This window comes from Varanus komodoensis, unplaced genomic scaffold (assembly GCF_004798865.1).
Source record: "Varanus komodoensis strain SLA01 unplaced genomic scaffold, ASM479886v1 scaffold13_1, whole genome shotgun sequence".
Lineage (NCBI taxonomy): Eukaryota > Metazoa > Chordata > Lepidosauria > Squamata > Varanidae > Varanus > Varanus komodoensis.
The window spans coordinates 778,708-802,104 of record NW_025335408.1 but is presented as its reverse complement, the minus strand read 5'-3'; the positions used below and the strand labels follow the sequence as shown (position 1 = coordinate 802,104).

The window sequence follows — 23,397 nt, the reverse complement described above, 5'->3', positions numbered from 1 at the left end:
ATGTGCTGTTCCAAAAAGATGGCAGTGAAGATACTCTAATAATCTAATATACTGCTTGCCTCCCTTCCTGTGCCCCATAATACTTTCTTTCCCTCTTCTTTCCTGCATAGTTGCCCTGCTAAGTCAAAGCAGTATTCCTTTCTGTTTCTTTTTAATCCTCTCTTCCTCCTCCTCCTCCTACAATTTGGGAGAAACTATTTGAGTTGCTGTGGTGATTGCAAACATTTTTATGAACTGTATCTCCATAGCATCTAGAGCCCAGAACTCCCAATTACAAATGTAGCAGTGAGGTTAAGAGGACTAAAAGTGGATGTTTTAACCCCAGAGGCCTGGTTTAACCAGTGGGTTGCTTCAAGTGCTGGTACTTAAAAAAAAATTCTGTCCACTCCAATAGTCTGTATATAGTTTTATGCCATCCCGAGACACTGGGAAAATAATAAATATTTTTTTTGAAATAAAGAGATTTTGCAATCTCTTTGGGTGGGGGGCAACAATCTCTTAAAATGTCCCAGTTAAGCACAAAGAAAAGCAGCTTCTTAGACCCTCTGAAGAATTCCTTATGATGCTGCACCTTTCAAAGTTCTTAGAAAAAGCTGGTCGGGGTCTTATTTTTCCAACTTACCCAAGATTTCTTTCTTTGCTAAGGACAGGCAAGAAGTAAAGCAAAAGGTGGTAGAAATAGGGTTGGAATCCAAAATGCATCCTGAATGCAAAGACAAACAGAGAAGATACACTATATGACCAGGAGGATACAAAGAGAAGATGGAAAAATATATGGAAGAATTATGCAGAAGAGATGAAAGGATTATAGCTCCTTCAAAGAGGAATTCTATGAACAGCCTGCATTATTAGAAAACACTTCTCTGAGGGCAAAGCACCCAGAAGAGATAGGATACCAATAGAAGCTGCAGAGACTGAATTGCCCCAAATGCCAACAATAATATGGCAGCAAATATGGAAAACAAAACAATGTCCTACAGGTTGGAAGCATTTAATATACATTCCAATCTCCTAAAAAGGAGATGCAAAAGAGTGCAGCAACCATAGGACCATTGTGCAAATTCCTCACCTAAGCAAAGTGATGCCCAAGGTGCATCATCAAAAAAATATCACCCTGTATGGAACGAGAAATGTTCAAGCTGGATTCTGAAAAGGAAGAGGCACATGAGATCATATTGTAAATATACATTGGTTTCTGGAGCGCACCAAAGAATGTCAAAAGAAGACCAGTCTTTAGAGACTATAGCAAAGCCTTTAATGGTGTGAGTCATGAAAAGCTGTGGGTGGTTCTGAAAGACATGGGGGTCCACAACACTTAACTCTCCTGATGCTTAACCTGCATCATGGACAAAAAGCTACTGTCAGAACAGGACATGGAGAAACAGAATGGTTTCCCATAGACAAAGGCATCAGAAAATTGTGTATTTTATCTCTCTTGTCTGCTCAATGTGTTCACAGAACATAAGGAAAGATGAGGAAAGAATGAACATTGGGAGAACACATACTACTAATTTAACATATGCAGATTTATTTATTTAAAGTTTTTCTATCCTGTCCTATTACAAAAAGTCTCAGGAAAGTGATACCATACTATGGGTAGATACTATATACTGATAGAAAGCAGCAATAACTTGAAATGATTCCTGATGGAAGTGAAAGAATTAAATACAAAAGCAGAACTGCAGCCACATATTAAGAAAACAAAAATCATGACTTCAGGTTCAAAGGCTCCCAATAAGTTAGAGACAACTTGACAGGAGCTCTGTTAATAGAATATATAGAAAGGCAGAGAAATGCAAACCCCAGAAAAGAAAACTGTGTAAAGGAGGTACGTTTCCTCCTCAAGTGAAAACGAAGATGGAAGACATGCCATCATGGGAGCAGCATGACACAAAGGTGATCCTTTTAGGAACAAAAAGCGTATAGACACATGGTCAGTTTAGAGGCTTCCTTCTCCTTACCATTATACATGCAAAGTAAAATGAAGGATACAAATTAGAAGTCTGACATTTGACACATTTCTCCATGCCAGCTCTGAATGACCAGTGCAGCCCCTGAAATATTAGAGAACCATTTCAATGTAAACCTGTGGTAACCCTTTCTATTTTTTGCCCTCACCTGAAATCCATATGTGTATTCGTTCCTTTTGGGTGTCAGATTGACATCTGTTAATTTTTTGTTTTTTGCATCACTGCAATCTGTTCTGTACCTAATATATAATCATGACTCATGAACCACTTAGTTTTGTTAGGAAGGGGAGAATGGCTCCTCAGCACTAAGATGAACAAACTTCATCTTTTAATAGGACTGATTTATGCTGTTTCATTACCATGTGACATGCACGGTCAAGGAACTCATGAATTTTGTTCTGCAGATGAAAGACCTGAGCATTTTGGTATATGTTTAAGAAAGAATTCTTTCTTTATCAGCAAAACAGATAAAAGAAAACATTGAAACCCAATATTCCCCTTCATTAAATTTGTTCGTATCTGCAACTTGAAAAGCAACAGGTCTTAATTGTTTTTCCCTCTTTTTCCCACAGGGAAATATGGCTCAGTGTTAGAATTCTTGCTTAGAGAAATCCAGCTTTTATGTTCCTAAAATGCATGGAAGTTATCACTAATGGAATTTGCACAAACATCTAAAAAAGAAATGTTATCCACAAGACTGAGATGCATGAGCTCATCTCACTGGCTTTTCCTGTTTGGTAGACATGGCTACTGTATGTTAGTAACATCCCTTCTAAAGTCCATTCTGGTTCCTTAATAATTTGCTTCCTACACTGCATCCTTTGTGTTCTGTAGCAACTTGTCTGCAATAAATATGTATCTCCTTCTTTTATGATTCCTGGACTTACAAATGGGAAAAATTCTTTTTAAACTATAGCTTGCTCCTTAGAATCAGCCCCTTAGCACTGGGTTCTTCTGCTTGCAGAGATAAAACAAGGGCTTTTTTTTGTCATAGAACACACCGGAACAGTGTTCCGGCACCTTTTTTTCCAGTGGATTTTACGAAGTGATTTTGAATGGTGTAGCAGATCAGCAGCAAACATCATTAACATAGTGCCTGCCGGCTGCTTTTGTGTCTGCTATCTGATAGTGAGATAGTGAGGGCCTGCTCGGCTTGGGACGCTGCTCCGCTGCTCGGCTTGGGATTGGTGTGTGTGGTCGCGTGCTGAGTGCTTACTGCCGGCGGCGACATGAGTTCTGGCACCTTTTTTTTTTACAAAAAAAAGCACTGAATAAAACAGATGGTATCTAAGGGTAGGGCTCCTTTTTGTGGCCTTCTCTGGCCTTCCTAGTGGCATCAGCTTGATTATTTCAGGCTCCAAGAGAAAATTTATTCCCTTTAAGCATATGATGAAAAATGTATTATAATGGGGTTTTAATGACAATAAACTAGATTGCTTGTATTTTATGTTGAATTATATTAAACTTCCCCAAAGGCATATCAGTGGTAAGGTAGGACAACATGTTTTAAAATGTATAAGGAAGTACGATTCCCTCTAGATAATGGCAACCTAGGTATGTTTGCAACTTAGAAAATTGTTGGAGGCTTGAGGCATCTTTAAGTAACTGTAAAATACCTCATTGCTCTATGAAGTCTGAAAAACACATATTAAAAAGGTGATTACTGAAGAAGAAATGATTGGAGTAGATTGTTCCTTCAAGCAGATTAATATATTCTGGAAAGATCAAGAGGATCAAGTCGGTGATTTGTAATATGGACTTAATTCTTCAGTTAGTACTGATGATACATTGTTCAGCACTAGTGGACTGTATTTCTGGCTGAAAAACGTATGTTTTGTGCATCCTTCTGCCAGAATGAGCAGACCATTGTGGTTGTTCAGACAGCTTTAACTAGCTTTGATGGCGCTGTGCATCACATACCGATACTGGCGATGCAATGCTGTGCATGTCTGTCCAAAAGTAACCCCACTGAGCTTAATTGGACTTAATCCCAGGCATGTGAGTCTAGGATGACAGCCACCATATTGTTTGCATGGCCAATGTAAATATGGTACAATGTGTTTCAAGCTATTATAAGCAGCTTGCTATGAGAGCAGCTGCCAGTGACTAGTAAATCATCCAAGTTATTACCATGTTTCCCTGAAAATAAGACTGGATCTTACGTATATTAATTTTTGCTCCACAAGATGCATTAGGGCTTAGTTTCAGGTGATGTCTTATTTTTTCTTACGAAAGCCGTACGATTCTTGTCCCAAGAGTCCTCCACGATTCCCTTCTTGTGCTCGACTGGATAGCTCTTTCTTTTTGTACCCATCTTGCATTTTGCACCATGCATTAAGTATGTCCATTGCAACACATGACATATTGACATTATTCGTGTGTTGTGTCTACTCTGATTGGTCATTCAACAATAAGTCTGGCGTTGATCTGTTTACATAGGCATTTACCTCTCATCCAAAGGCACCCGCTGCAGTATTTACAAATACTTAATTATAATGTATATTATCATTTATTTTAAGTATTAATGTCAATAATATTATTTTTATTTAATTATATATTAACATTATTATTTTATAATTCAATATGTCTATTGTGTGTTGCAACAGATGTACTACTGTGTTTCCCCATCTGTCTGGCTGACGATCTTAACTGGGGCTTATTTTTGGGGTAGGGCTTATATTACGAGCATCCTGAAAAATCCTGCTAGGGCTTAGTTTCCAGTTAGGTCTTATTTCTTATTCTTAGGGGAAACATGGTAAGAATCTAGCTTTGGCTTCAGGCATGCTATCCAGTCCTGTTTCAGCTTCTTTATTCCATCTACAGCAACACTCACATTAATTTTTATTCCCTTGTCTCTGAATAGAAGCAAACTGCTTGTCTGTAATTCCAAGTAAATGTACTAATGTAAGTTAACATAGCTGTATTAAATAAATAATAGGATCTGTCTATAGTTCTGTAACACCCATGCAATGTTGTCACAGATTTATCTGCGAGATGATAGGCACCATCCAGTTGCCTTTTGCATCTTCTTTAACCTTCGTTCCCCTTGCACTGCTCCTTTTACAAGAAATTTTCTTGCCACCAACTGCCTCCCCTTATGGGCAGTCATTCCATTAATTGCATTTGTGGGCTGTTTTGTGGGATATGCTTAATGGCCCACATAGCAGTCTGATAGACCTTAAGTATGGTTAAAAGTATATTCTGCTATTAAGTTGTCGGTCAGCATGCATTAACCATTGGAGTAATTGGTACGCTTATTTTCTGTAGGAAGTATCTGATGTACAATTGGGAAATGATATAAATTAACTTGACTACCTTGCTTAAGAAATAGGCTAGAACATTGGTTTTCACTGGGGCTTTACAGGAGAACTTCCTGGTGGAATGTGCCCAGAGGAAAGAGACTTAACAGCAGAATGGCTGACACAGTCTTCAAAACCTAGCACACTAGTTGTATTCAGCTGCCCCCGCCACTCCGCCCCGGGTATGTGTGAAATTTCTGGCCATGTGACAGCCCCACTGGCTCTGTAAAACTTACCCATCCATCTGCAGCTTTGGATGGCAGCTCATTTGTAATATGGATTGAATTCTTCAATTAGTACTGCTGATACACTGTCCAGCACTAGTGGAGTATACTTCTGGTTGAATAATGTTTGCTTTGCCACCCACCAATTCTACTTTTTGATTGTATTGACAGCTCCTCTTGAATGCACACACACATACTGGCATGCATGCGCATGAGCACACACACACCCTGGTTTCAAAACAAAGAGGCCATTTTCTATTTATTCTCTTCTGCCTGTTCCCTGCCCCCATTTTCTTGGCCATCTAATGACACATTCCTATGAACATGAAATTAATTGAAATTCTGTAAAAGTCTTACTTTATACAAATATTATTTTTCTGCTTCACGCAGCAGTTTGTAATATGAGTTAATATGCAAGTGTGTATTACTTCCTACAGTATACAAGTATCTTCTCTGGGATTCAAAGATTAGGCTACTGCCTATGTAGGTTTGGTACATCATTAGAAAAATCACTAGAAAAATATCATTAAAGAGTAACCTCTTTTATTAAGACGCCTGCTGATCCTTTCTTGTATCCTGCGGAGGCAGCTGTGAATATATATAATATATGCGTACACACTCACACACACACCACTGATGGTTAATTTGTGATATAAATCTGGCTGGAGCATGCCCACTAATTGGTTTGAGAGTTAAACCTAGACAATGCTTCTTATAGCTGTTTTGTTCAGATAGGCCTAGTCATAGTGTTAATTCTGCTTGACAGCACTTCAGCTACATCTCGAAAGTAATTACCCAACTTACGTTTTCCCACAGCTGAATTGAGAGCTTCAAAGGCTTCTGAGTTTAGAACTATTATTAACTTATATCTGAAACATGATGTTCCCACAAAGGCGAATTTTGCCCCTCTTTCTCCCTCATCCTCATTATTAAATGTACAGCCTATTGAGTTTCACTGGTAATATGCTAAACACTTAAAACACCACATTAAACAGGCAACACTAGGCAGTAGGTTTCACATGTAGTGTTCCTTTGTTCAATGAGAATTCACAAGAAGGTTGGATTTCAAACCTCCTTAAAACAAACTATCATTTCTTTTGGAGGGTAGGGAGGTGGGGAGAGGAAGATAGGACAAACTGATGATGATGTGCAAAGAAATGCTCCTCATAAATATAAAATAGAAAAGTTATTTATAATACATGTTTGCAAATTAAAGAAAAATGATGCATCATAGGAATGTGTTTTTGTTATTCTGACACTGTCTCCTTTTCTGACTATTTTGGAATATTCTGATTTGTTTTCAGTCTTCTAAATTAAAATGATTATTGATAACAGTAGCCAATGTAGAAGTATACTGAAAGTACATTTAGGATCATATGTGTTTTCAGACAAGGTACATTAACATAGAGACATATGCTTATAGTTTGGTCCTGTGACATAAACAATTCTTTACAATTAAAGGATTTTCTCTCTCCTCTTCTTTGTTTTAGATCAGAAACAAAGTTTGACTCCAATTCAGGTATGTTTAGGTTTACAGTCTTTTGCTGACTATGCTGTTTTCATGTTACTCTCAAAAGAGTCATTTATCAGTTCATGTACAATCTTAACTTTAAACAGTCTGGAACAGGCCAGTCTTTAAAACAGTCTCAGGTTTCAGAATGCCTTAAACAGGGCTATTATTGTGAATGGCAGTGCTTTTATTCCTTCCATAGGTTCAAGCCTCTCCTTAATTTTCCTCTTTCATGTTCAGATGATTGGAAGGAAACCATGTCAGTTCTGCATTAGGCTTTGAATGATATGGGACTAAGGAAAGTGGACTTTGGGAATATTGGCTGATTTTAAAGGGTATTTTTCTTCCTGGAGGACAAACCTGTTTCACGGGCATGAAGTCTGTGCAACCCATACATCAGGAAACAGGTTATTTGTCATCAAGTGCTTATACTATGCCCATGTATACATGCATGTCAGACAAGCCTGCAGATTTCTCTCTAGGTGGGTAACTTATGTGTCAATTTCTTTTATATTTATAAGAAATATTGATGTCATGAGCTCTAAACAGCGGAACTCTCCAAAAGTCAATTTAAACTCAACAGGCTAGCTCTCTTAAACTGGGGTGGTGGTGAAAGTCTCTGATTTGCCATTTGTTTTAGCAGCATAGACTTCTTCAGTACCATTAGTTTTATGGCACAATATGCTTTTACATAGTAAATTCATAGTTTTACTAAAAAATGGAATGGAATATCAAACATAATATTTGTATGAAATTAGATATTGTTATAGTGCCTTTCTAGCCTAAAAGCCCTTTCAGTGTGTTTTAAAGATAAGCTCTTAGAACAAGTTAAAACATAAAATACAATTAATGATATGTTGGGAAGGATCCACCTTTAAAAACTTGAATTGCCCAGGGAATTTTGGCTATTGAGTGGTACAGAAATGTAAATCAATATATAAATAAAGGTGGTCTTTAAATCATTTTGAATAAATAGAAATAAATAAATACTGACCCCTAAACACATTGCACTTCAACAATAAACAACTGTCAATATTAAAAGTGTGGCTTCAAAATCAGCAGCTTTGTCCAATTAAGAACAGATGTGAACAGCCACATCTTTAAAACTCATTTAAAAGCAAATGAGGAAGCCAAACATACCTCCTGTGGAAGGAAGTTCCACAGTGATGAGCCTCTCACTGAAAGGGCCATCAATCTGGTAGACCCTATCCATGGGACCATAAGCCGGACCACTGGAGCTATTCTTTGAGCCAAGGCAGTTCATATAGGTGTAGGAGATCCCTTAAATATCCAAGTCCAAACCAATAAGCATTTTCGAGATATCAGCATCACTTTGTTAGGCCCTGAAATGCAGAGGCAACCAATAAAGTTGCTGTAGAATCAGTTATTTGACTGGGTGCCTTCAATCTGTATCAGCTGATGACTCCATGGGGTCTTCAAAGACAGGTCCAGATCAAGCATGAGCATTTCTCAGGAAAGCTAGGGGTTGAAGTCCAAAATCTCTGAAGACCTAGGACCTGACTACAGGAGTGCTTAACCAAGACTACTATTTCTGCTTTCTTAGTTGAGGATTATAGTATCCATTTTTTCTGGTGGTTTTCCTTCTCTCTGCCTTTTTATAGTTTCTTATCAGTTCAATTAGACAGCACGAGATGGTTGTGCTATGGCATATAGTGGAACTGCAAAAGTGTACTACGTTTCTGTAGCAATGAACAGTAACATCTAGAAAGTAGCTGACTTTCCTAGCTCTCAAAAAAGTTCCATAAATTTCCAGAATACCCATGAGAGACCCTGAAAGATCATGAAAAGGGCCTGCAGATTTCTGAGAGTGGGGGACACAAGTGCACAATAAATGCCTGGTGTGCTTTTGTCCATTGCATGGAGTACGTAGTACAGACCTTCCCCAACTAAAGTAAAACTTTCTTGTAATGTTTTAAATGCAAACTTCTTGGTACCAAAAGTGAGAACTGGAACTGCACGAAGGTACAGTAGCTATTATTTACTCAGAAACTGGGAAAATGTTTGACTTTTACTCACGTTTACCCTTAAAAGAAGCATGCCTTCAGTTGTATATGGGCTGCTTTGTTCTGTAAAATGTAATGTTAGAAAATGCCTATGAGATCTAATGGGTTAAAGAAGAAACGCTCTGGAATATGGCTATAGATCAAGAGTGGAAGATACATCCTACAGTAGGAGGCTGAACTGGTTCCCAGTGGGCCCAGAATGGGCTGCTGATGTCTGGGTATGATCATATTCACTGATGTCATTCTCCCCCTCGCCCCCATTTTGCCTTTCTCCAGCTGAGAGAAACACTGAGTTTCATGCCTCCCTCAACATGGAGAAGCTTGTCATACAGATGAATATCAGACTTTAGTGTATATGTTCACTCTTGGCTGGGATTTATATGTGAAGCATAGCAAAGCACCTCTGCATCCTTTATATATCCCAGTAGTGGACCTCCATATAATGAGAGAACAGGGCCACAAATTAAATTCTTTTATGAATCATTATGGAGCTAGCAGGATCAAATATTTTATAAGCTTATTATCTTTGACTATATGGTGAGAATGTCATCAACTTGTGGATGGAATATGACAGAACCATGAAAGAGTAGTTGTTTTACTGCCTCTTTGTTCTAAGATCACCATTTTGTAACTTGTCTAATTAAAGAGGTTAATTTTTGAAAAGTGTTTTTTTCTGCTCTTTCTACACTCCAATCCAGAACATTTTCTTCTCTCTTGAACAAACTGCCCGTGTGCACAGGGAAAATGTCTTTGAAAGCCATTTGTAAACCCCAAAAACCATCCTTTTAGGAAAGTTTGATAATTTCAGTGCATTTCCCCTCCTTTTAAGCATAACATTACGAACAACGTAGTGTTATTTCTTTGCAATAAAAGTGGAGTCTGGCATGCCGTTAGTTATGAAAGGTCTAATTTATTAATTTTAACTACAAAATCTGGAAATATCGTACAAGGCTGAAATACTGAGGAAAACATTGTCCATGCAACTTAAATTTGAACCAGATCATTTCACTTCAAAGTGAAACAAAGTATTGAGTTAATGATCAATATTCATCATGCAAATAGCTATAACATATGTAAAGAAATGCACGTTCTTCATCCTGTTGACTCGATGCTGACTTGCTTTAGTAACAGTGGCATCTTTTGCTGAAAGAAATTCTCTTGCTGTAGATACTCCTGTGTGAGAAAACAATTATGCTTTATGTTTTTTAACCTTAATGTCATGGAATAAAATGTTCATGTAATAGAACTTTATTTATACTTTTCACTTTAACAAGAGTACAGTAAGAATTAGTTCAATAGGCATTTCACTAACAGCTGAAATAAGGAAAAGAGATACTTCTATGGAAGTTCACTGTCTTATGCAGAAAAATTCGAATTGCTGTAACTGAACAAAGACTGGCTGTTGGCTAGCAGGAAGTATACTAATACTTTCTTAGTTAAAGGACCACATTCTGCACATTCTGTATATGTTATGCCTCATCAGAATCTTGCATTAAAATATATTACAAATAAATGGAATTGGCTTTTTAAAACCTACCATTACCTATATTAGACATTTTGTAGAATTAACTTTTAAAAAAATGTTCAGTGTGTTAAAGATGCAGTTTAAAATTGTTTTAAAGTCCACAAGGTATTCACTGTCAATGTCAGTGTAACGCAAAGAATTATTTCTATTATACAGCTGTACAGATGTACAGTTTACCTCAATACCTTACTGCATTGATGGCACAACACAGTTTATTTAGTGCTATGTGGTTTAGAAGTTAGCAGTGCTGAATGCATTTAGTAGCTGACACATTACCACATTCTGCAATTGAACCAGTTTGGCAGGGGAAAAACCAATGCCATTTTAAGAATGCAACAATCAGATCATGTAAGATTGGACAACTGCTCAAGATTTTGAAAAAGGTCCCAACTTTAACTCCATAGTCATAGGTAAAGAGCTTTACAGGTGAGGACTGGGAGCTTGCAATTGAGGTGGAAAGTGCAGAGATCTAAGGCTGATGAGAAACATAATCTTACTAAAGGCAATGACCTGGTTCACATAACACAGCAGCCTCTTCAGGAATTATTTAACCCACAATGAGCCATGGCACATGTTGGATATATATGGGTAACTTCTGAAATATCCAGCCCCGATTTGGGAATCTCTCAAATCATGTGAATCTGATCAAGGGTTGTCTGAGAGTTAAGCAGGTTTGTTGTACAGATTATGCAAGGATTGTTTAGTTGTCAAATAACCCTTAGTGAGTGGGTTTGCATAATACAACAACCTCTCCTTGGGGTCAAATACCTGGCATGCACTGTACTCATCAGGAGTTAACTAAATTGAGATGAGCTGGCCATGTCATACAAACCTGTACAATGAGAGGTAATGTCAATAGAAACAGGATTAAATCAAACATTATCTTAAATTTCTGTAGGGGCTGATTTAATCTTAGGGCAGTGGTAGCAGCATGAATAAGAGTCACATAATATAGAAAAAATATGACAAGAACATTGATATGGATCATAGCAGTAGGTCCACACAGGAAAGTCAAATAGTAAAGAATGTTAAGCAGGAAAAACGGTCAAATTTAGCAGTGGTAGTTGAAGTAGTGACAAAGGAAAAGAGAGCCAGAGCTGAAACTCCAGTCTGCATGCCTAGTTTGAGAGCTGAACGGGTTGAACGGAGAGGAGACAAGGTAATAATGAGAGGGAAAAATATGGGGTTTAGTACTGTTTTTTGGGTTTTTTTAAATAAATAACATTTTCCAAATGCTTAAACATCAAGCATAGGAGGGAAACAGATGGGGAAAGGATGTGGTATTGGGAACATGTGGGATTGGAGCTGGAGAGAAGGCAAGATTTTCAGGGTGAGAATGATTTGATGAAGGAGAAGAGAGTATAAAGCAGGGGGAAGTAGGAAAGGAGATAACTTGAAGAGAGGCAGATTGCGCTTGTTTACTTGACAAAGACATCCAGAAGTGAAAGGTGGAGAAGGTGTTAGATGGGAAAGTCTGGAGCAAACTAAAATGGCAAAGGAAATTGTGGAACAAGCAGGGCTTTTGCCACTTAACTCACTGAGTTACAGTTTTTTAGTTTGTACAGTTACAGTTTATTGTCACCTGCCAGGTGCTTCACAGCCTTGCTGTTTTTGTAGTCCCAGGTTGGTAGCAAAATCAGGAAGTGTATTGAGCCTCTGATGGGTTGTCATGGCTACTGAGCAGACTACATTAATGTGGTTAGGCCTGGAAATTGCTCATGGGAGTGTCTCATGGAAGATGCTTGCTTGGGGGTTTTCAGTGGAGAATATAAAAATATTCTGGTTCACAAAACTTGAAAAGGTTAGTGGGGTCATATTGTCTAAAAGTGGGAAACCAGCAGATGCCTGGCCCTGCAGGTGATGTTACTCTCTACCTCTAGTCTGATATTTGCAAGGCATGATGGTGGTACAAGAAGATTAGTAACAGGAGAGAAGCTCAGCAGATATCCCCTGGTAGACCAAAATGAAACAAGTTGAACAAAAAGGTCCAGGGAGCGAAAGAACAGAGAATAGGAACTGAACTGAAAATTGTGGTCATGAAGTCATGGAATGGAAGAGGAGCATGAGAAGTAGAGAGAGCCAAGGACATGAATGGGCTAGAGTGCAGGGAAAGCTGGTGGTGATTTAGAGTCCTGATGATGTTGCATGGTTTTAAATATGAATGCTTAGTGATAGGAGACAGAATCACAAAAAACTCAGATCAGGAGATTTAGGATTAATGTTACTGCAGTGTTTGATGTCACAGTGCATCAAATACATATTCAACAAAACCATCCATAACAAAGGATCTACCCAAGTTTTAAAAATAGCACCATGATTGTTTTAAAGTACAATCTTCTTTTTCTTTACTTGTGTGAGGCACATCGGTCTACAAGTGCCTTCCATAGTGTTTGATCCACAGCAATAGCTTCTTTATCCTTCAATTCAAGGTTGATACTTCTTAGGTCATTCTGGCATATTTGATACCAAGTCTTTTTTGGTCTTCCTCTGCTCCTCCAACCACATAGTGGTATCCAGTTCATTGCAATCTTAGCAGGGCATTGTTTACTTATGCAGAGCACGTGTCTAGCAAAATGCATTATTTGTGCTGTTACCAGCTCAGATAGTCTGTGGGTACCAAATCATTGTAATACTTTCTCATTCATAATACGGGCCCAATATGTAATACAGAATATCTTTCTAAGGCAACATTGCTGAAAGATATTGATCTTCTGGTTAATAAAAGCACAATAAAAAGGAATAAATATAATGTTTAGTACAAACTGAAGGAAGAGAAAAAGTCACTCACTGGGAGAGTGATGGAGGTAGAATATGTTTGCTTTTTCTTTAATTTGACTTATATCCTACTTTTCTACTGCAGGATGGCACTCAACAGCTGTTATTATTTTGTACATAGAGCTTTCCCTGTTATAAAAACAAGCTCAGAGACACCATATGATTAAAATATATCAAAGTCCGATAACTCAAAAACGGAAGAAAACCATCAATCAGTAACTGTAAAAGCAACATAGTTAAAACCAGATTTGATTTTAAAATCATGATTTTAATCTGGAAATACTTTTAAAAACCATATTGACTTTATCCTCCAGCAGAACTTCTATTACAGATAATGGATTCTTGTGACAGATTGAAGGCTAACATATGTAGCACGATATGCATGTTTACTCAGAACTACATGCCAAGTGAGGGAAACTTCACTGGACATGCCACTCAGTCCCACTCTACAAAAACTCCTGAAAGAAGGCAGCTAGCCACAGCACTGTTTGCATTGGTGCGCCTGTGTGGATTATGATACACTGGACATTCATTAACAGGTTTTTCCCTGGTGTGAGAAAAGCCAGGAGGAAAATACCAGATGGCTTCAGGAGACGAACAAAGTTGACCTGGCTCGTTACTCATCATAGAGTCCTAGTCACATACAAGGAAAACGACCATGCAAAATTACACATACTCGTGTCGGTCTCATAGCTAAGTTTCCAAGCTTGGGGCACCCCCTTCATCGTTTCATAGCAGGTTTGGAAAGAACCGTGTTGGTTGCTTCTGAAATGCAACCCCAGAAAATGGGTTCTGTGGATATTCCAGTGGTGGGAAGGAAGCAGGGAGGCACTGAAATGAGGTCTGCTGATGGAGCTTCGGCAGACCTCCCTCCCCCTCTGAAGCACTCCACTTAGTTGGTCAAATCATGCTTTGCCTCTGAATCCCTTCTGCCATGTATAGGATGCCCATAATGCTCTGAGGTTAGAGGGCTGCAGGCATCTCAACTGGCTTGCACCCATAGGGTTACTTAGAGTTGATCACTTTACATGCTGGTGCATACAGCAGGGTCTTTTCCACAGACATGAGAGCCCATTGTGGAACACATGGTGAAAGCCAAGAATATAATAATCCTACTCTCTCTTTTATTGTTCAGAACTAATAATGTCAGTTCTGGGATGCAGATGAGGATCTGTCTTTAAATAAAATGTGGTCTGGTTTGATGGGTTTCTTCAGGTCCCCTGTACTTTCATGTATTTTTAGAGGAGGAAGATAGAAGATGTGTTGCATAAGGTGGGGAGAAATTTGAATCTTCGAGGCCTGTTTGCTCTTTGTATTTGGATAGGATTGCAGGGTGTTCTGAAGGCCTCCTGTGAGATTTTTAACTTCCTGGTGTGGGAATTAGGCATTGGTCTGAAACAGATTGTCCCGGTGGCTCCTTCTCCCCTTCCCCTGCAGAGATGTGGACTGTGTGTTACCCCTTAGGTGGTTTTTATGGAAGGAATCTACTGAGCACACCTGCTGTTCAAGACTGTTGCATCAAGAGCACGTGTAAAACTTTCGGTACGCTGGAGCTACTCAAGGGGTGAAAACACTGTTTTAAGTCTATACAGACATTTGTGTTTAGGAAATGCAATCCCACTGTGGGCAGAAGCATGCACCAAAATCAAAGCTTGAGAAGAGACGTTTCAAAGTAGCTGTCAAAGTCTTGAGCAAAGAGGAAAGGAGAACAGTGGATACAGATGGCTGGTATGAATGTGCTCAGGAGGTCATTCCCAGTTTGCTCAGTTTATAGTGCTCCCTTAACTTTCCTCATTTGTTAAAGAGACATTCTCTGGTATGGGAAGAAATGAAGCAAATTTATTTTAAGATCTCAGAAAAATGTATGGGTACTTTAAGTGCTACTCATGTAGGGCTCACTTGTAAAGCACGCACTAAACCCAATAACAGCAGTGTCTTGCAATGCAGTACATGATTTTATATTTAAGATGTCATTAACTGGAAATTAGAAAAAACAAAGATCCAGATGACGTAAGCTGCTGACTGTTTTAACCTGCACTTGCCAAAAATATGTCTGAATTTCCTCAAATACCTGTGCTTTCAGAGATCTCTATTTATGCCTTGAAGTTTGAAGAGTTTCAGTAATTCCCCTTTCTTTTGAGACTGTTAGAACAACTTATTTATTACCTTACCATTTCGTTCTCAGAAGAGTCTGTCCCTAAAATATTATTTACAAAGCAGTTGCAAATATGATAGCCCTTCATGTTGGTGCTTTTGGCTTCCATACCCGTATCTTTTGATAATTCTTCTAAACTTGCTATGTTACTGGTTGCTTGATATTGGATTATTCGCCACATGGATATTATTTTGATGCTAATGTATTCTTTTCCTGGGCATCACACACGTATTCTTGAAAGTGAATGTGAAAATTAGGCCAAAAGCAAGCACTAAAGCTTGGGAGTTGGGTGCTCCAAGAGATATGGGAAGTTTCAGAAATACCTACAAAGCCTGCAAATTAACAGGAGAGGCACTAGAGCATAATATTTCAGGGTCTACACTCGAAGCACAGAGTATGGGGAACATGCAAAACATGCTTGAACTCCTAGTTCAAGATGGGAAATGAGTCAGGCTTAACTAGGTCTTACTGGGATGGCTCCCATGATCGGCATGTAGCATGGGAAGGCCATGATTGTTCAAAAACAATAGATGTAGCAGAAAAGGGGATTAGTCCATGTGTCTGTAGAAAAAGTTTAGTGATGAGTCTAACACTGAGAAGAGGACATGTATAGGTAATAAAAGGAAAGGCAGTTCGCTAAGGATGAGAACAGATGAGAAGGTAGGGTAGCTTAGTTCAGGAAAGCTACAGCCTTGAGCTGAGGCTGCTGAAGGTCACTAAGCCACATATGTCTTGTGGGTACGTTTTGAGCAAAAGAAGGAAATAGGAGGATATTGCTTAGTAAGGATAGTGAAAATGTTAGTGTGTGAATAAGAGAAGGTGCAACTGCTCAACTCCTATTCTGGCTTTGGCTGTTCCCAAAAAGAAAACTGGGTGCAACATCTTAAAGTGAATATGAGTGATGAGATCCAAGAATACAAGAATAGCTTTCCAAGAATAATAAGGAGTTGGTCAGGGAATACAGTATCTAGCTTCTCCCCTCTCCTGGGTTCTGATCTTTGAAGCTGAATTACTTTCCTGGGTACTGAAAGAAGCTTCTGAAATACTCTTAGAACCTTTGCATATCACTGTTGAATAAAACAGGTGAGGTGCCCATAGGTTGTAGTCAGAAGATAAACATTCCACTCTTGGAAATTTAATGTGTGTAGGAATCTGGTAAACTACAGACCAGTTGAGCTTGACTTTAATATTATGGAAATTTATAAAGCAGTTGATTAGTTTGTCTTATCTGTGCCTCTTCAGGCGTAATTACTGGCAGTAAAAGCTCTTAAAATATGCTTGTGATTTTGGTTCTTGGCTAGGATGTTTGGCTTTACCTATTTTGCCTTTGCCACAACTCACTATTGGAATGTGGCTCCCAAGAATTTCTCCAAATTGAATCCAGACCTGGACCAAAAGAGGTCCTGAAATAAATGGAAATAAGCAGAGGAAAATGCAGCATTTTGCATTTTCCTGTGATGAAGTATTAGTCATGGGGGAAGCCTAGCTTGGCAATTGAGTGAATAGAGATCTTGGGATTAACCAGAGGCTAAAAATGAGTTGGCAGTAAGATGTTATTGCAAAAAAAGCTGAATGAAATTTTTAGGGTGCCTTAACAGAACCATGGTTTCAAAGTTTTAAAAATCTCTAAATTCTTTTCATTTCACACTAGTTATGTCCTCATTTAGAATACTGCATCCAGTTCTGTGTGCCAGGTCTAGGTGCAAGGACATGGAAAGCAAGACCTGTGATACATGGTTGAAGGAAGTGGGTATGTTTCATTTGGAGAATAGAAGACCAAAAGGGAATATGATAGAACTATGCAGATAATGTCTCCTCCACAGCATAGAACTAGACACAAAGGCCTTAAATTACAGGAATGTAAATTTCAGTGAATTATTAGGAGAAATGTTGTAATAATGAGAGTAGCTTAACAATAAAACCAGAGTGGGGAGTGCCTCTGTCTAAAGAACTTGGATAACCATTTGCTGGACATTCTGTGGCTCCCCATTTCCTCTATAAGCAGCAGGTTAAAATGGTTGGCCACCCACATTCTGTGATTCTATCCCTTCACCTCTGAGGGACCTGATAAGGCAAGCCTGGATTTATGTTCTAGTAAATGCTGGTATTAAGGTGTACTTCTTGAAGAAGTATAGTGCCCTAGTTTTTCCCTGAAATTTCTGGAAGAAATAGCTTGCAGTTAGCAACATTAATCATGCTTTTAATATTGATAAATATTATCCTTAACCCCACCATTTCTTTTATCTACTACTTTACTTACTAATATAGTAGAATAAAATATATATCAACAGGCAAATTTTTAACACATTTTGTGATCAGTATATTGTCTCCCATCATCACAATTAGAATAATGGCCAGGCTTTCTTGGCACATGGCCTTTGGAGTCTCGAACACTGAAGCTTGTCTGTCTAAAGTTTCAAATGGTTGTTGCATTATCCTTCCATTATGCATCTTCTTAGAGACCAAGGCATAGCCATGATCTTTTATACATTTCTTCCATTGTCAAGGTTGACATAAATATTATAATAATATTTTTTTTACCTAAAATAGAGTTTTAAAGGGGAGATTTCAGCTGCATCAAATACTCTCACAGGTGCTTTCTGGTAGATTAAAGATTCTTGGGTTTTGTGTACATTTACAGGAGATATTTGAAAAAGAATTTACACATCTGTATCATTGACTTTAACTCTTGGCATTCTGTATATGAAAATTAAACCATTCTATTTAATGATTTCAAAAATAAGCTTGATGTCTCTAGAGTACTGGATATTTTGCAGTGGATTTCATTGTCTGTATGAATCGGGTTCATTACACCCGTATAATGTAGTGTTACATTACACTAATATCACAAATTTATTCACTGAGATGGATGCAAACAACTCACCAAATGCTGAGTTAGTTGTCAGTTCCGTCCTTTACCACATTCTAAGTGGATGGACAATGCTTAAGACTGACTTTTACACACTTAATTAAGCACTACCTGTGCATTTATGAGATACAAGTTTCATATGACACTTTACTATGTCTGCCAGTATGGGATTTAGGTTGGCAGTTTCAGTTCTCAATTATTTGTAAGTTCTCCCATAGGAAATCATTGCACACGTACAGTCCACAACTAGAATAAGACAACCACATTTGAAGAAAGAACCACATTTCCAAAAGATTAGGATATGGTTTCCTGGTAGTGGGGGAATCTGTGTTTGAACCATGTACCCACTGGAGATTGGACAAGTATGCACAGATGGGTGAGATGAGAAGGGGTGAAGAAGATATAAAGTATGTGTGTGTGTCTTTGGTTTTTGGGAGTTCTTGATTTGCCTTCACAAATAATCTGTTTCTATAATTGTATAGAAATTTTACAAATCTATGGTCTGCAGCTGGACCTCTGCCTTCTGCACACACATTTACTGACAACACATCTTAGATGCTGTTTCTTTGTAACTGAAAGAATTCTTTCATGAAAAAAGGAAATGAAGATGTAACTGCTGTTAGGAGAAATTAAGACCTGAAAGTAACTGTGGTGTGAATTAAACAGTCGTCTTCCAGCTGGTGCTATTCACAACATTTTTGACAGTTACTATACATAACACATTTCTCATGTCTATTTAATCTAAACATCGCTATTTTAAGAGGAGTCCGGAACTGGACCATGATGTAGGCAGTTGAAAAGAAAGTCAAGTAACAGTTGAACACCTCCATCCTTGAATACATTCGTCTGCAAGTGAGTCACCTTCTCTTCAGTGGAATCTGTCTTCAAGGAAATGTGCTTGGATTCTTGCGTAGACTGCAGGACTATGCTCACAATTGCTTTTTTCACAAGGTGGCACATCTTTGCTTGTCCTGTTCCACTTCAGGCTGTAAGTGGGAGTTTCCCTCAAGCAGTATCCAGGACTTTTCAATCAACAGGGACCAGCCAACCTTGCAGTGGCTCAAGTTGCAGAAATACAGGACCCAGGCCCAACATGGACAGAATGGATTCCTTTAAGCTGGAGACCTCTGAACTAGAATGGACAGAGACCGCATGTCTTAGGCCAGATTCCCCTGAGAGAACGGCTCACTCAATGCGACAGACTTCACATTCCCTAGTGAGGGCACAGGTAAATAGTACTGCTCTGGGGACCATTCCCCACCTTCCAGGACCCAGCACAGATCAGATCCTCTCTGGAACTGTAGCCATTGCAGTGTTGGGAACCCCCCCCCCCCACACACACACACCATTTTTCCTTTTGCACCAGTAAATCCTTGCACACCTCATTTTAAAACAGAACTGCACTCATCATCAGACTCTTTCAGGAGCCGAGCTTTTCTTTTAGGTAAGATGCATGCTCCCTGGGCCCACAGTGGATTTGTCAGGGTGGTGATGGAGCAATGGGAACTGCAAAATCGTATGGGAGGATTCAGTGCGCTGGTCAGGAATTGATAGACGGGCTATGTAGGCGCCTTTCATACTCTTTATTCCCCAAGAATGGGGAGGATCACCTGGGGGTGGTAATCAGTCACTGTACTGAGAGAGAGGACTGGACTGAAAACCATTTCTTGGAATTAATAAAAGTAGTTAATGGGCAATTTTAATGAATCTTTAAGGAAAGGAAGTAAAAACCTCAGTTAATGCCTAAAAGAAATTTTTAAAAAAGAACTGCTGTGTTATTTTTAAGCCTGACTTGTGAATATTTGCATTATCTATACTAGTGAACACATTAGTAGAATACAATCGTCAGTGCATTCCTCACTCCCACTGGAAAACTTTCCTCTTGCAATTTGAGGATTATTAAAGTATATGATGTAAGAAGTTTCATGTATATTTTGCTTGTCTTGTTTTTGTATAAACATTCACTGTGGTTCCCCTTTCATGGAGGATAACTTATTGGTGGCTACTAGTTACAATGGCTGCTACATCTGATATACTGAAGAACCAGTGTAGAGGGATAGTATTACAATCATGTCCTGCTTTTGGGCTTCCCATAAACTTCTGACTGGCCACAGTGGAAACAGAATGCTGGGTTTTTTAGGGCTTTGGTCTGCTCTTGAATAGCTTTTCTTACATTCTTAAGCCAGAAGTCTAGAACTTCTGCTTCCCAAATTTCCATTATTTCTATTTTGTAAAAGTTCTGTTTGGCGATATTTTAGGTATCTGGCTGTTGGATGGCATGCATGTGTAAAGTTTCAGTTTCCTATTTGTTGTAAAGTACCTTACTAATTTTTATACCCAATTATGAGTAAGTGAGATTATTCTGATATTACATAATATTATATTATACCCTGAGTTGCAGGATTTCCTTTGTTTTTCAGAATGTGCAATTTCACTTACATTGGGTAGTAAAGTTGTCATAGTCAGCATTCTCCCAGTGCTCTGCTTTATGTGACAGAACATGAAATAAATGAAATTCCTTATTACAAGAAGGGGAGAATATGACATGGACATGTTTTTTTTCAGAATGTTGCATTCCAGGACCTTTCCCTCAGTGTTACATAAGACATGTGTCTGTGCAGGAGTACTGGCTTTAGAAAGACAGCCTACATGTTTTTGCTGGAGATCATGCTTCAGTTTCCACTGCTTTGTTTGCATGCTGGGATGTTGGTTTAACAGGTACGGTTAGTTTTTTGTGAAATCTGTTGGTTTAATGGTGATTTAGTTTGAAACATGATAGTTGTGAGCCATCTTGTGGATCCGAATTTGTTGAAAAGGCAGGATTCTTTTGTCAATGTGTTTATTTCTTTTAGATCACCCAATTACCACAGTTTTCTGGGCAACTTCCATGTATATTCGTACAGATAAATTAAAACACAAAATAATAAGCAGTTATAAAAACAGCACATAATAAAGCTAAGATAAAATCAGCCACAAAGGATTACAGTGAAGCATATAAAACCAAAGCAAATTGAGCAGCAAAATAAGCAATGTGAAGCTTCAACAGCAACGATCTAACAGTTGTGCCAAGAAGACCATACTATAAGTACTGGGTGAGCCTCTTTGGAAGACAGATAGGATGCCAACATTCAAGCAGTGTTCTCTCTTGTAGTACAGGGAAGGGCTGGCTCCCATTAAGTGTGCAGTCCTATGCCAATTGCCGTAGACCATCAAAATGCAGAGCAGGAGGACTGGCGGAGGTGATCTTTACCTCCCTCTTCTCCCACCCTGAATTTTCCACTGGATGGGCTTTTCTGACTATCTAGCTGGAGCATCTCAGAGGGGAAGCAAAGGGGGACAGAGACATCAGGATAGTTTGCACCCTGGTCTCTCCAGGTTCCTTCAGTCCCTGTCCCAATTTCTTCTGCTCCAAGATTATGGTCTGTGGTTCTTTCTGCACTGCCTGCAATGGGACAGTATGTAGAGTAGGAAGTTTGACAGGTTTGGTCCATTTGTTCTCATTTGTCCAAATCCACCACTGAAGAAGTCAGAAGGTGGGCAGAATTTTCCCTCATGACTACTAGTCCAATGACTAGTAGATACATGCCTGCGCTGTATCTAATATATCTCCAGTTCACCACTGCCATTATTATCATATTGTTCTCAGAGTAGACATCCATCATATGTTCCTTTGTTGGAAATAAATCTGGAACAGGAATTCCTGTCAGATGCTGTGCTGTGGCATTTTTACCAGATGACGAAATGACTGAAACTAACTCTTAATCTACAATCACTAGGCCTGTTGGTACTTGGAAGGAAATCCAATTGGCTGTCCTGTAGCCTACCAACAGACTTATGTGTCCCCAATCCAACATGTCTGGGTCTTTCAACATTTCCAGGGGCTGCAATGTGTGGCCATACAGAGGTTCCAATACTCTTGATTAAATCATAGGAGTGGCTGGACTGCTCTTACTGAAGTTTCTGAAATACTTTTTGCTTGTAGAAAACTTGCTGTTGCAAATTCTGAATCACCATTTCTACATATAGGATGCACTGATTGGAAATATACAGCAGAAATAGGCAAGGATTTTCCAAGCATGCAAAGTCAATAGCAATGGATAATTTTTGGAGCAACAGAAATAAGAATTAATAGGCAAAGCTATTCAGAAAAGATGATGTAATCAAATGAAAGAAAATAATGCTATGTAAAGTAGAATTAATTTTCAACTAATTTATTCATTCATGAAAATCAATTCAACTTGTAGTTGTCAATTCATTGTCTTTTGGGGTGATTTACGGGGTGAATAGTTAGAAGTATATATTTGCATTTTCTTTGAGAAAATATCAAATTATGAACAAGATTCCTGAAAATCCTAACTAAACCATCTGTGAAATTCCAGAGGAAATAATTTACACCGTGGCAGATACAGTTGTAGAAATTATTATGGAGCAGTTAAATAAATGCAGTTGTGGTGCATTGTTTGCTGATGAAGCTAGGAACAAACAAGGCTTCGAGGATACAAATAATCATGTATTTTTTAAGCATGAAGCCAGAAGAAATATGTGTTCCTATTTTAGAACTTCATTCACAACATTCTTAAAAGGAGAACATCTGAAATTTTGTCAACGCTGACTGGTTTACAGTTAAATCTTGACAGAATAATTGCTTGATCACATGATGTAGCATCTGTCATGAAAAGCACATCTGGTGGTGGTCAAGCTGTGATCTCAAAAGAACTTGACTGAAACATTTTGTTTCTTCATTGCTTTAATGGCCAGCTCCATTTGGTAATAGTACATGCAATTGAGGCTATACCTGAAATGAAGGAATATTTTGACTTATGTGAACAGATGTATGCATTTTTAAGGGGGTGTGTTGCTCAGATTTATAAGGGCAGTTCTTTAGTACATCTGCCTGTTGGTTTGACAATGGATTGAACACTTGGATTCAGTTACAATCTTACATTCAGACAAAAGAGTCATTCTTTCCAAAGTCAATTTAATCTGTGTATCTTTTCATTTTTCACTTCTAAAAACTGAAGCTATTGAATTGCTCAATAAGATCAC

General features: G+C 38.5%; 1 protein-coding gene across 2 annotated transcripts in view; it reads left to right on the top strand.

The window, feature by feature from the left end:
* MSRB3 (methionine sulfoxide reductase B3) overlaps nt 1–23,397 on the top strand; it is an 80,495-nt gene that overhangs the window by 34,482 nt on the left and 22,616 nt on the right. For both annotated transcript variants that reach the window (XM_044422969.1, XM_044422970.1), the window contains exon 5: nt 6,984–7,012. In XM_044422969.1, the coding sequence (XP_044278904.1) occupies nt 6,984–7,012 (29 nt within the window). The remainder of the gene's footprint in view (nt 1–6,983; nt 7,013–23,397) is intronic.